Source organism: Xyrauchen texanus, chromosome 14 (genome assembly GCF_025860055.1).
Source record: "Xyrauchen texanus isolate HMW12.3.18 chromosome 14, RBS_HiC_50CHRs, whole genome shotgun sequence".
In the NCBI taxonomy this organism is placed as follows: domain Eukaryota; kingdom Metazoa; phylum Chordata; class Actinopteri; order Cypriniformes; family Catostomidae; genus Xyrauchen; species Xyrauchen texanus.
Genome location: NC_068289.1, coordinates 36,301,951 through 36,317,495, shown reverse-complemented (window position 1 = coordinate 36,317,495; position 15,545 = coordinate 36,301,951). Strand labels below are relative to the sequence as shown.

Below are 15,545 nucleotides of genomic sequence, written 5' to 3'. Positions count from 1 at the left end.
GGGATGACACACCTTGAGGCTACAACTCTGTATATGTTAGTGCAAAGGAGATTTTCCTGTCAATCCCTTACATATTTGTGTGGCTTTAGAAGACTAGTGCACAAGTCATATGGACTAACTTTATGGTACCTTCATGTTGCTCATTATCCTTTATAGAGCTTAACAGCCTTTTGACTCAAGAGACTTGTCTCATAGCTCAAGACACTTGAAGAGACTTCTCAGATATATTTCACTTAATCAACTTTGTCTCAGATAGGTCTTCTAAAATGTCTTGGGAAAAATAGAAAATGACACAAATGAGAATATTGACACAGTAAGAGTATAATAGTTATCAAATGAATATGGATAAAAGTTCAGATCGCAAATCTGAGCGCACTTTGTCACATTTGAGATCTATTATGCTACTCTAGTGGAGACGCACGTGAGTCATCGTTTGCTCTCCATCTTGATGCTGTCTAGGAGAAACAATTGAGGTATTCTCATACAAAGGCATATAACTGAAAAACTGGTACATGAGTGATAGAAATGTGAAAGGATGGCAGATGCATTAAAGGGAGAGAGAGAGAGAGAGAGAGAGAGAGAGAGAGAGAGAGAATTAATCCTTAATCTTGAGAGACAGCGTAAATCCCCTATATATCTCTCACCATGTCTCTCTTTAACAGAGACATCCAGCTAGCTGTTTAAAATTCCTCTCAGGACCAAACTAGGTATTTAAAACTTTGAGATTGGCAGGGGAAAGGGATTATTCCCTTGCGATTGGCTCCTCATTGCGGCCATTGCGCTGTAACTCCTTGACAATTTCACAGAAAATTACTTTTGGGAGATGAGAGAAACCATTTAGGCATCAAGTGTCTTAGACTTAAGTAACAACTCTGACTCCTGGTACAAACCAGCACCGCCATTTAGGCCTGATAATTTAATTGTACAAAAATAACTTTTATAGCTGAGAAACACATCAAGTTAACTCAATAGGTATTAACTTGTGAGTAACTAATTACCAGGGGAGTATATGGCACACCACAGATGATGCAGTTTTTTGTTAAAATATTTTCTCCTATCCCAGCTTAATATGCAAAGAAAACAAGTAAACCATTCATAGGTTGATTTCTCTGAAAATTTTAAACTGTGTCTCTGTGGCACAACCAAAACGTTGTTATGTTTGATTGAACACTCCATCTGTCCTGACATGGCAACATTGGCTTAACCAATGGCATGAGTTTGGGGCAAGACTATCTGTATGTTCGACTAATGACAGATGGGGAGAGTGTTTGGAAATGCTGGCAATATTTTAGCAATTACCTTTGGTGATGCTAGTGGTGCAGAAATTACTCACTTCAAATTTAAACATTTACTTCTCTTAACACACATACACACCTTGATGCCAACGTAGTCAACTGGAATGACTGGGTTTTCTAGGGAGGGCAGCCGAGACTCGTCCATTGCCTCACCCACCATAACCCTGGTGGCCACATCGATGAAGTCCACACCGATAGTTTTAGAAACGAAAGGGAAGGATCGAGAGGCACGGAGGTTACATTCTATTACCTGAGACAGAAAGACACTGTCCTTAGTGACCAACAACCATATTTTACAATTCTTACAGGAATAGTTCACACAAAAATGGAAATTTTGGGGCCTGGGTAGCTCAGCGAGTTGATGCTGACTACCACCCCTAGAGTCGCGAGTTCAAATCCAGCGCATGCTGAGTGACTTCAGCCAGGTCTCCTAAGCAACCAAATTGGCCCGGTTGAAAAATGTAATACATTTTTTTTTTTTTAAGTTTTCTCTTGCTCAAAGAACGCACCACTAATACTCTATCACAGGCAACACGTCTGTTAACGGACGTTAATGCAATAATTTACCATGTGTTAAGCAGTGTCAAACACTATTGTCATGAAGGAAAGATGGAATTTCTGATATAACCAAAAAGAATTAATGATGGGATGGCGAAGGAGAACACGAGTGGGGAGGTGATTGCCACGATCAAATGTTTGTTGTGAAATCCTAAAAGACGTGTCCAAAAAACAAGATGATAATGCAGAGAGAAAATCTAAAAGGTCAGTAATACATATATCCCCTATTAAATATTTTGAATAATCATATCATCATTCCAATCGAATGCATCTCAATCTTAACTGTAGGCTACTATGTCCCGCATTAAATTGAATTGAACTTTTAACGACTTAAAACACCAATTGAACTAATCAACATGTTAAAATTGCGTAGTTTGAATGAATCGATTGCCATCTAAATTTATTTTAGTGCCGTAGGCTAATTTATGCATTATACATTTGCAGGTGAAGAAGCTCAGCAAATGTGAATAGAGGAAGATGTAAAAGCTTTAAAAATTAAAAAGCTAGGATTTCAAAAAGTGAACTCTGCATTAGACATATAGTTTTGACAGTATTATCTAGTTTTAATTAAAAAAGCATAGAATATTCTGAGAATGTATTTTTTTTTCAATCACAGAATTACAGGGCAAGGTTAATTACAAGAAGTGCAATAATAGAAAATAAGAGGAACTAATTAGGCAATAATACATAAGCACTTACAAATATTTTTGGTAATTTATTAATTTGATTTTATATCATGTTTTTCTTTTTTTGTTCTGGTAATTTATCCCAAAAACTTTTTTGGTAATTAATATTTTTTTATTAAATTATTTTTTTCATCTAGCAATTTATTTAATTGATCAAACCCAGAGAATGCTGCCGATATGTTTCAAAAGTAAGCAAATTATTAATTTAGTCGGGCTGATGTTAGTGTTCTAATAAAGCACATTGTAGCTTTTCTTCTAGTATTGTGTATTTATTTGTCATTTAATACACCTTCTGCATGGAAGGTTGTGATATTAAAAAGCATACTGAAATAACTTGACAGCAGAGAGGTAGTTAGGCGCTAATTTTGCAATGGAGTGAACACAGAGTGGGGTTTCTATAATCCAGGAGCACGGAGCAAGCGATGAGCAGGAAATGGACAACCCCGAGTGGAGCTGGAGCAATTAAAGAATGCTTTAAGCGCAGAGGGGCAATTCTTGCCGCTCCACTCCACTCACATACTCTGGTGGAGGTAAAGATTATCAGTAAATAACAATTAAAATTACAGTCTGTTCCTCATACAAAACTATTTTATGGTTTGAAATATAGCAAATGAGTTGTATGGACTACTTTTATAGTGCTTTTTTGTCCTTTTTATAGCTTGATAGCCCCTGGTCACTGCAAACTGTCACTGTATGGTAAAAAACTGCATAATTATTCCTTAAAATGTTCTACTTTGTGGAATTGACATAAGGGTGAGTAAATAATAACATAATTTGGGTATTTTGGTTCACTGCTCCTTTAAGTTTTGACTCAAAAGTATAAAAATGTATACAAATTAAATAGCTTAACATGATTAATTTATTTCCTACTATTATAAATCATTTAATACAAAAATATTAGATTAAATCCATTTGAAATATATTGCATTTTAGATCAAAATATGTTTCTGAATGTTGCCGGTCCACTGGCAATAAAAAACTCTATTTATCTTCTTAAGTCATAGAATTTTTTTCGTCAAGAAACGAGCATCAATAACTTACCATGACATCGTTGCCTTTCACCAAAAATTGAGTGTTAAACGGCCCTGAAATCTCAAACGCCTTTGCAATTTTCTGGGTAGCTGTCTTCACCTATGAGAAAAAATCTAGACATTTAAAAATATATGAATACGAGCAATAACTCACTTAAAGTCTTTACAAATGCACATGAATCTAGTAATACATCAATCACAATCTGGGTTATGCATGTCCTGTAAAATATACACCAATCAAATGTACATCATGAATCATTTTAAGGTGCACAGAAAGTTTTTGATCAACTCTGTGATAAACTGAGGCAGACTTTAAAGAGAAGACTTTGACTCTGAGAAAGTGATCGTAACTTTGCTCTGAATTAAACATGCTTTGTCAAATGTGTTGTAGTTGTGCAATTCACAATCACACAACTTGTTTTAACCAGTTTGCTTTGATTCAGAGGAGAGAATAGGACATTTTATTTGTGGCTCATACAATTAAAGGGGTCATGTCATGAGCAATCAAATTGTCCTTTATCTTTTGACTTTTAAGAGGTCATTCTATTATAAAAACATACTGCAAATTTCAGAATTCAAATTTCAGAATTAAAGATTATATTGAAACCAAGCTGCAAAATGCCTCATGCAAAATGATTCAAGCTTTGCAAAGGAAAGCTATTGAAGGATAAGGCAGTTAAAAAACTATTGGACCTGATCGTAAAACCGTAAGTAAACATACATTAATATTTCAAATGTAATGTTTTATAGTTTATGGTCCTTCTGTGCTTGAGTTAACCCGTCACGGAAACCAGTGACACAAGTCGGCAGCACAACTTGTGAGCAAAATGAGAAACAAGTGTTTTTTCCAAAATTGGTGATTTCCGCTTTTTGCAGAATCTGTTAGTTGAGATCATGAAGAAGCCTCTCCATGTTTGAGATAACAGTATTGGTATATTTAAAAGCGTACATTTTGAGGTTGAAATCGGCTTGTTTTTCGGAGATTCTAGCATGCAGTAGGGGCGTGTCATTGTCTGTGTGTATTTCCGTACTGAATAGCCGCGCGCTTTTGCCCCCGCCCCTAACAGCGTGGCTACTTATTATGCAGCGCTCTAGCCGGCTCTATCTGATATCAAAATTCAATGAAGATGGACGCCGCAAAGAATGTCGCGAGACGAGCTGAACCGTGGCCGTTACAACGAAAATGTTTTGAAGTACTTCTTCGACAAGCCGGATGCTTATGAACAAGCGTTCACTGATTCTGAAGACGATCTGAGCGACGATGAAAGTGGCATGATAAGACTGAATAATATCCCTAATCTACAACTGAGCGAAGATGAAGACGAGGAAGAATGTATCGGACTGGCGTCATGCGAATTATTGGACATTTAGAGGCAAACAGACGCACAGTGCAAACTTCGGAGATGGTTACATCCACAAAGAAGACCCCGACAAAGAGAAAGTGTGCCCGAACGACTTATTTCATTGGAGGCAACGAGATCTGCAAGAATGCTTTTCTGTTTCTTATGGGGTGAGTTTCCATAAACATCAAAGTTTGTCGTTTTTTGTTCATTCTAAGAACACGTACACGTTATCTCATGTTTAGTCCATGTTTACAGGGGGGAGCTTTACAGGGGGTATGGCTTATCTAAATGAGATGTAAATGAGCCCTATTGTCACTCCCAGCAGCAGAGAGAGGTGAGAACTGCACAATCTTTTGAGGCCGTTTTCTCCCCTTTTAGCTTTTTTGAGTGCCTACCTTCAAATGGCCACAACTTCTCCAAATATTGTCAGATTTCCATGTGTTACAAATTGTTGGAAAGCTTGGAGACTACACTTTCAGAATCTGTGAATAACTCAAAATGCCCCAAAACCGACTTGTGTCCCTACTTTCCGTGATCGGTCACATATTCGGAAGCAATGTGCGATATGTGTACACCCTGAAACTTAGTTTTATAATGTTGTGCAGCTGGTTTATTCTATTCTGATTGAGTTTCAAGTATTCTAGGGGAATTCCAGGGGCTGCATTCGAGGGGCTGCATTTCAAATATTTGAGATGTATTCGAGGGGCTGCATGATGCTAGCCAATCATAACAGTGGCCGTTTAAATTTCAAAGGAGGCCAAAACCAAGTGTTTCAGACAGAGGGCCAGAGACAGGGTGGAAATTGATAATATATTACAAAATTATGACTGTTTTGGTGCAAAAAAAACCAAAACATTGCAAACATTATCAGTGGACCTCAGGGAAGATAATACAATTATATAAATAAAAAAAAGAGTATGTCATGACCCAATAAGACCACAACATTCTGGATGAAAAAACAAACAAACTTTAGATCGATTAACTGCAACAATTATAAATACAGGGTTCCCATGGTCAAAAATAAATAAATAAACTGGAAATTCCAAAGCCTTAAAACCTGCTTAAAAGCAAGACTTCCTTGGTCTACCAGCTTTATCAGAAAGAACGTCCTGGTTGACCAGTTTCATTAACTGGTTTCACTGATGAATAGCTTGGCTTTGCTGGTGCACAGCTAGATCTGCAGCAAACCAGCATATACATGCCAAAGCCAGAATGGAAATTGATGCTGGTCTGTTCAGAAGGAGACTGAAAACTTTGTTGAATAGAAATGAAAAATGCTGGACCTTCTCCAGAGCTCCCTGGCTGATGGTTTGGGTGGGCAGCATGAGTGTGGCATCTCCTGAATGCACTCCCGCGTCCTCCACATGTTCTGTGATAGCATGAGCCAGGACCTGTAACAACAAAGATACTACATCAAGTCTTGTGTCTTTGATTGCGCTAACACTCATACTTGATTCAGTTTAAAACCATCAATTGATTTTGAAAATAGTAGCTGAAATGTATTCCAAAATGTTTTTAAACATATTTTGAAAGTGCCTGCATTGTTTGTCCACGGTACAAGCGGCCAAGAGTGGTTTTTTCTGGCTGTGATAAATCAACACACTGTTGTTTTGAAGTCACAAGATAAGACAAGCTTTGTCGTGTGACCACAGTCATTTGAGCATGGTATTTTGGCTGTTCCAGTTTGCAGCACAAACTTCAAGTGATTCGAAAATGTATACCAATCAAATGACGTGTGAAATTTGGATTTGCTAATTGAGAACATATCAAGACTTCCTTTTTGCAGTTAGACACGGAAGCTTCATCTTGGGTCTATTAGTTGAAACTACTACTGTTCGGTTCAGCTATAGTGTATACAACTTTAGGACTGTTCACACCAAGAGCGAAACTAAGAAGTAAAATAAATAGCTGACGCACTCCGATCACAAGATGCAATGCAGCGTATTTGTACATATCAATTTAACTCGCTTTAATGTGATAAAAATCCCACATAACACAGACAGACAATAAGTATTTTACTCACTATAATGCAAAATACAAGCCATCTGATAAGACTATTTGACTGTCAACAACTTTTTTTGACATTTACTATGTTGTGGGATAGCATAATGCTCTAAAAAGTACTACACAACAAATTAAATGTATCCTGAGCATTATCCTCTGCAGCCTGGATCCTTGATTTGGCAAGACAGTTTCAATCAGTGGTTTAACTTGGATCTTACGGGACCGAGTGCAAAGCACTTGTCGGAAACCCCCAGCCCCAGCATTTCATTTTTACCCTGGCACACAGTATGGCTGCACACCCTGCATGTAGCTACTCTCCATTTGTTAAAAAATCAAGTGTTGTATCACATTTTAGACAGATTTCAATGAAATGCCTGATAAACACATTTTTACTGATAATTGTTCCTTGATCTTTTAAGATAAATGTGTTAATTATACTTTAAAAACATGCTGTAGTTTTTAGAACTCAACTCTTCCTCTATCTAAAACCACCATTCATTGAAACCAAGCTGGAACGTTTTTCATATCACACTCCTGCAACTTACAGATGTCAGACAGATTTCATTTGAACACATTATTGGTCAAATTTAACTCTCAACAACTCCTTTTTAGTATATTTTAACTTGGCCAGCCCAGTTACGGTGAAGTAGGCTAAAAATGAGAAAGGTGGATAGATACCATTATTCCTAAACACCAAAAGACTAATGATAAAGAATTAAAGATGGGATATCCGCCAAACCTTGTGCTGTCCCTGGCTGTGAGTAGCACCTACAGCTCTGCTCTACCTACCAATCCCAACATTAAAAACGGCAACCGAAATGTATTTTTAACAAGATCTGTAAACAGTTCAGTCTGATTTAACAGTTTGTGTGCCGCATTTCAGTGTAGATTGTTTTGTGAACCTGTCACACTGTTTTTCAGATTTTGCACTCTCATTTCACAAGCGAAGAGGGCATTTACAAAAAAAGTCTATTTGAATTGAAAGGGTCAGAAAAAGGGTGTAAAATAGTCATGAAAATCTAAATGAAAAATTTACAATCTTTCCTATAATTTTAAGCGAACCTCAGGAAATGAAAATAAAATGATAAAATGTATGATATGACCCCTTTAAATGTTAGTAGGTCTGCAGCATTTCTCACCTTGCCCATCTTGGCCACAGCATCCACCTCAACCTCTCTGGCACTTTGGATGAACTTGGTGATGACCACAGGATGATCCTGTTTCCGAGAAATTCAATACTGTAATAGCATTGCTTAAAATATTTGAAAGAATACTGGAAATGGCACAAGGACACCAAAAATACCATACTGAATACTTGATCAAAGGGTCTTTCTAAGCTATAGTGGTACTTTTACAAGGGCAGTGTGTTTGTGAAATGTTTTCCAGAATGGCTCTTATGGCCATTCCACCCTGAGTCACGCACAGCCCAAAGTCATCCAGTAACTTGCGTGAATGGAAGTAACACACCATGCAGAATGAAACATTTCCACCCAACACTTGTCTAAAAGACCTGTGTCTTTATATCAATCCTCAATGAGAAAATAATTAGAAGAGCAGAAATACATTAAAGCAAAAAACATCTATAAAATTTGAGATCAAATAGTGTAAAGTAATACTGTCCAACAGTGCCATCATAGGGAGGCAGCATCTATTTTTGATTGGCTGATTACCCAATCTGTGGGTTAAAGCCCACCTATATTGTTCACGCAACACTAACCACCCACTTTTTCAGCCATTTTGGTTCAAGAAGAATATTCCCCATACATTTTTTAAAACATGGATTTTATAAAGTTCTTCAAAGAGTTCCCAACAATGAGCCATATCAACCAGCTCCAAGGTGAATCACAGCATTGCAAACTTTGTATTGGAAAATCGGACAAAAAGACAAAAGGTAGTAGACTGAGTACTTAAAAGAATAGTTCACCCAAAAAGCATAATTCTCCCATCATTTACTCACCTATATGTCATCTCAAACTTGTATGACTTTCTTTCATGGAACACAAACGAAATTTTGTTTTATGAAGATATTATGTGTTTTGTCCATGCAATGCAAGGGAATGGTAACCAAATTTACAAGCTCCAAAAAGGACATAAAGGCAGCATAAAGATAATAAATAAGACTCCAGTGGTTGAATCCATGTCTTTTCAAATGATCCAATTGGTTTTGGGTGAGAACAGACCAAAGTATAACTCCTTTTTCACCATAAATCTTAACATCAACAGTCTCCTTGACGATCATGATTTCAAGCTCGATTACACTTCCTAGAAGAGGTTTTCATGGGTCCAAAAATGTGTGCCTGAACGCAAAGAGACCCAGAAATGTGCTATCCGGAACCGACCCAGAACTGTCTTTTATTTGAAAGTTTGGACCTGGACCCGTGCAAAACCAAGAAATGCCGTAAATGTACTTCCCGAAACCGACTCGGACACGTCTATTATTTGAAATCTGGACCCGGACTTCTTGCCAAGAAAGTTGGTATAATAACATCAGTGTTGTTCCTCTCTTGCTGATTGAAAGAGCATGTATAATCCACTCATTATTTCAGCTTCAAAAGTCCAGTAGATGTCACGGTGGCAGATGACAAATGCAACTTAGCAGCTTTGCAGTTTTTTTGTATCTCGCATAACATGATAACTTCCACTGTTTGCCCTTTTGAACTATAATTATATAACGATTGCTAGTTTAGTGCCTGAGCTACTGACGTTAGCCTTACTAATTCGCCATCAACTGTGTCTGACCATAGATTTTAGATATACAAAGCGAACGAACTCCAACCACAATATCTAAAAAATCACGCAGATGCCGATAATGCACTTTGGTTTACGTCATCTGTCAAACACTGATATGGCAGAATAAGTCCCACCTTCTAAATAAAAGAGCCAATCGTCAATTGGTAAAGTTATCGTGTCATTGCAGATGCTAAACAGACCCGGGACCCAAAGTACAAGAATGGGACCTGAACCGGATCCGGCTGACCGTTTAAAATATGGTTTGGGTGAACCCGTGAAGAACTCTACTTCCTAGCACCATCTAGCACTCTAGCGCATGCGTTAATCACTAGGAAGTGATCATGCCTAGAGACTGTGATGAGTAGATGTACAGAGAAAAAGGAGTTACATTTTGGTCTGCTCTCACCCAAAACCAATTAAATCATTTCAGAAGACATGGATTAAACCACTGGAGTCTTATGGATGACTTTTTTGCTGCCTTTATGTCCTTTTTAGATCTTGAAATTTGGTCACTATTCCCTTGCATTGTATGGATAAGCAGACATATCTCCATTAAAATATCTTCATTAGTATTCTGTGGAAGAAAGTAAGTAGAGTTTGAGAGGAAATAAGGTTTGAGTGAATGATGGGAGATTTATTTTTGGATGAACTATTCCTTTAACGTCTTTAACTTGGCAATGAACTACAATCCCATGAAGCATTGTGAATGATCAAATATAAAACAGTTGATTTAAAGCTGATGATTACAAGTATAGAATTAATTTATTTAAAGCATATTGCAAAAGATAATTGATATATACACATATATAATTTGTTTGACAGTGTAGGGGAAACCAAATGGAGTTCACAGTATGTCATAGAAGTGGGCGGTCACTGCTGGGGTTTTTTGGCCACTATTTGTTTGCCTCAATTCTCTGATTGGTGGATTTCCTCTCTCAAGGTCATGGGTAGTTGTTATCAAGGAATTGTACCATTAAACATGATTTGTAAAAAAAAAAAAAAGTTGACTGAACGCAGACTGATGGAAGCATATACCATCTATTAACAACGTCAGAGCTCACTGTAGGTCAGTCTTTAAAGGTTTACAAGTTATTGTTAATAACCAATTTTCCTATATGGAAAACAAATTAAAAGGATGTTTACTTCCGAAACCAGACTGTTGCTCTATATTGGCCTGAATTGTTCATACTAATGGAAACGGATAGAGTAATTAGAGAGAAAACAACTCAAACACTTAATGACAGCCTAACCACTGTCAGTCACATCCCTATCTAAATTAAAAAACTCTGTGAGCTGGTTGTAAGCGACTGCTCAGCCCACGACCAGTGAGAAAATCGTCCTTAATGGGTCAAACCATTGAAAATGGATGGAGTAATTACAAGGTAAACAACACACTCACTCGGAAATCACCACTTTTGATGACGTCAGAATCAAAATGAACTAAAAATATGTAAGTCTGTTTTTGTCAAACACTCAGCTCGGTTAAATTAAAGGTGCTGTGCCTGTGACCATCATGACCGTGTGACCGTTTACCAAGGATCTGATGTGAATTTTCTGGAAATAAGGTGACTAATACAAATAACAGCCAAAACCAGCTAAAAGTACTAAATAAGATTATTATAAGTATAAATAAGTACATTAAAAATACATTTTACTCTATTATCATAATAGAGTAAATGTTATTATTGTTATTTTAAGCAAAGAAATATCAAAATTATATAAACAGATACTTGAAAAAAATGTATTATGACTTGTGTGAAGTTAAAGACCCAAGATCTATGCTAGTGTACAACTCAAAATGTACTAAATAAATTCTTAGCTGGCAGACACATTTGAATTGTCATTCTCTTCATGCCATAATTGACCAAAACTATTGATGACGACTGTATAAACATTGTGTGCAATAAAATACTCTCTAGCATGAGAATTTCCCCACCAACTAGCATTAGAAAGCAGCTAATAATGATTTCCTCATACTTGATTTCCTTTCCCAACCATTGACTGGCTGTGAAGGAAATGGCTGGAACTTTTTTTATTTTGAAAGTGTCTTGATTGTTTTCTTCTATGGTACAAGCTGTTGATATATCCTACCCCATCTTGCATATGCAACAGTAGCCAGTTGGTACGAGATAGCTGTGCAGTGTGTAAACTAGGGACCGAGGCTAGAGTCCATGGCTTTTAGAGCTTCCTTGCAAGTGAGTCCAACTCCAATGTTGGGGATCACCGGATCGAATCCCCTCGGGGCAGGTCGAGTAGGACCCATAGAAAATATAAACACGGGAAAAAACCTGTGCTTGTCAAACCATTTAATTTCATGGGATCCTTAACTTCAAGATATGCTCAACTTCACAAGATATAACTTTCAGATATAGAGCTCTATTTTCTTGAGTGCAAAAAATATCATATCCAAATATTCCTCCAATTATCATGAGAGCGCTAATTCTAAGTGCAAAGGCCATCATGCCATCACAAATCACAAGTGGGCGTGGGAGGGAGTGTTTACGCTACTGTGGGTGTAGGCACGCAAAATGTGGGTGTATTGTATGTAAATTAAGTGGCGCACAGCGCAATTTGCTATTTTCCTAAGAAATATGTCATTGCGCAAAGGCGTTTCAATAACACCTCTTAACTCAGTGCAAAGTCCAAATTCAGTTCCTGAATTTGAAGATTTCACCAGCAAGTGGTAATAAATTTCATGTCTAAATACAGAAAGTACAGAAATATGTCCCTTCAATTGCTGTTGAAACAAAAAATTATGAGATTTGTGTTAAACTTTCTAAAGGTCATGGTTTATTTTTTTCAATTATTATTATTATTGATATGTTTATATTTATTATTCTTGTATATTTACAATTGTAATGTATTATTTATTTTAACTAGTTTTTTCCACCTGTTGTCATAGATTGATTTTTAAGTCACAGCAAAAGGGGGCGGTGGAAGAAGTTGGAGACGAAAAAATGTGTATGATTCTTTTGACCCCTTCATTATTTTTAGTATATTTTTGTTTCTTTTGTAGTGTAATTTTAATTTTGAAATATTTTTGGTTAAAAAGAAAAATTGTGTTTAAATAAATAAATATTTTTTTTCAAAATCAACCAGTATAAGTGAAGTGTGTGCCGAGACAATCACTGCTAATGCTTGCCATGATTTGTGTTTCAGTAGATGGACATTATCAATAATAATTACTTAATATACCAGAACATACATCCAAATCCTGATGAGAATCAAATTTTCCATGCATATAAAAGGAGCATGTCACTGTCATAAAAATAAGCTGGCCATTCATTAAGGGCACAGTTAATGCACAAAAGAACTTCATTTTCAAGTCTTCTAATTCATTGAATACAGTCCATTTACACTACCAACTTCTTATTAATGTGCTGTCTTTGTTTAAATCATTGGTCCTTGAGGGAATGGACTATATCAGGGTTTCTCAACCTTTTGCCCACTCCAAACCACTTTTTTTTAATGCTAGTAAATTAAATTTGAATGGCAGTAAATTAATAGGTACTTAATGAATCTAGTTATGATTATATGCTTAGAAGACAGCGGCCTAATATATATATCCCAATATTTGTAGCTATTTTTCATAAATCCACAAAGATTTTCAAACATTAAACACACCATGAATAAAATATATATACACCAATCAGCCACAACATTAAAACCACCTGCCTAAAATTGTGTAGGTGCCCTTGTGCCGCCAAAACAATATAGCATTCTGAGATGATATTCTCACCATAATTGTACAGAGCGGTCATCTGAGTTACCGTAGACATTATCAGTTCGAACCAGTCTGGCCCTTCTCTGTTGACATCTCTCTTCAACAAGGCATTTCCATCCAAATCACTGCCCATTTTTGTTTTTGGCACCATTCGGAGTAAATTCTAGAGAATTTTGATCCCAGGAGATCAGCAGTTACAAAAGTGGGTCGCGACCCAGTGGTTGAGGAACCCTGGACTATATAATAGGACGCAGATGCTGGAATATCCAGAGATGAACCTCAGAATTAAATTGCACCAGGTCCAAACTTTTTGCGCATTGCACGGGCCATTTCGCCAAACCCACTTGTGCTTGCTTGCACAAAAATATTGTACTCTTAAAGTAGGGCCCATAAAGTTATAGCAGCTACATACACCTTCAAGGTGGATGGGGACATCCTCCAACTCCAACTCGTGGGGACATACCCAGAGAAACCGAGCCCGCTGCCACCCCAGATCGCCTCCATCGCCAGCGGAGGCGATTCCTTGGGAAGGAGTGACGCGGGGGCAGCTAGAGTGGCATTCCTTCAGTTGAAGGAAAGCCGCGAACAAAACGTTGCCATGGTCATGTTCTCGCAGTGAGAATTAGTCCTTTTCAACAGCAACCAGAGGTAAGAGGAACAGGTGTGTGTGACTCGCAGCTCACTGCATGCATGACCATTGGCTCCGAAGAAAATTTCTGAATGAAACAGACGCATTCAATATATTTTTACCAAATTTTTCTATGTACTGTCTTGTGTAAATCTTAGCAATACATTTTCCCCAAACTCTGAAATCAGTTTTAAGTTAATTCTCCTGAGCACTTTGTAAGAGGTCTATTTTAACGATGCTGTCTATATAGAGCTTTCCAATAAGTAACTTTTGAGGTTTCATTTCCGTTAGGATGCTCGCTATGTAGGCAGCAGACAAGGCAGCTTACTAGGTTGTGGAACAGAGCCATACTATTATAATTTCAAGAGAGGTACATATTAAATAATTCATGACTGAGCCATTGCATGTTTCATGTGGATAAACCAACATGCTTCGAATGAAGTAATTTTTGGTCGTGACCAGCCTGAATGACCTCACCTGTGACACCTGCGTAGCTTCCTCCAAGAAACGTTTCATCTCGTCTTCACCATGCGCCACATTCATGGCTGAGCCACTGAAAACAGAGGAATATTCTCATGAAGTCATTTATCACTCTGACACTTGATCCAGTTGTGTGAAGTGTTTTAAAATGAGCCCATCAGGAAATGAGATGGGACAAAAACATGATTTGATAGCTGTGAGTCAAAGCTAACAGGCAGGTAGATATGTAGAGGTATGTAACAGAAGCAAGCAAATAGAAAAATCAAACCGGAGGAATATATTTAGGTCAGCTTCTCCTTGAGGCGATCAGAACTGAGTGTTTTATTTGAGATGGAAAAAAAAACCGACACCAAAAGAAAGATCTTTGGGTGATTTTATAGGTTTCTGCCCTTCAGCTACCATTTGAAGCATCTACCAGATTGTAAAGGTACTGAAACCACATTTTATCAGTTGTATGACATATTTAAATTAAACAAAAAAAACCACAGATGTTGACCAACTAAATGAAACAGCGAAACAGAAAGACAAGTGGGAAATATACTGCAACAGCCATCTGCAGTATGAAGTGTTCTACGGTCCAGATGAACTGGCAGTGTTTCTGTCAGGTTCTGTGTCAAAGCTGCAGATCCTGAGAATCTGAGCCTGCGGCATGGGTTTAGGCACATGCTATGTGGGCAGTGGAGATCCCGTCACACTCCTGATGCTAAACCACAGCTGGTACCAAAAACCCTCAGCAACACATAGCAGAGATCATAACACATCTCTCACAGCTCTCAGCTGAGCAGCTAAGTGATTGCGGAGCCAAACAAGGCAGTAAATACACAAATGTTAAAGAAATCCGTTTACAAGACTTGTATTTGTCATTTGGATTTTCTTGAAAACTGCAAAAGCAAATCTGACTGTCACCTTCAGTATAACTGGTGATGTGGTCAACACTCAAGAGTGAGATGTAGAGTGTGGGGTAGTCTAGTGTCTAGAGTTGGGTGTAGGACTGGGCATTGATAAAGATTTTCTGATTCGATTCCGATACAAAAGCTCTCGATTCGATTCCAATTTAGATTCGATA

The 15,545-nt window shown here is 37.5% G+C and overlaps 1 protein-coding gene across 1 annotated transcript in view; it reads right to left on the bottom strand.

The window, feature by feature from the left end:
* cps1 (carbamoyl-phosphate synthase 1, mitochondrial) overlaps positions 1–15,545 on the bottom strand; it is a 75,310-nt gene that overhangs the window by 16,304 nt on the left and 43,461 nt on the right. The window contains 5 exon segments of the mRNA XM_052142549.1: positions 1,375–1,545; positions 3,581–3,670; positions 6,197–6,304; positions 8,057–8,134; positions 14,477–14,552. Of these exon segments, the coding sequence (XP_051998509.1) occupies positions 1,375–1,545; positions 3,581–3,670; positions 6,197–6,304; positions 8,057–8,134; positions 14,477–14,552 (523 nt within the window).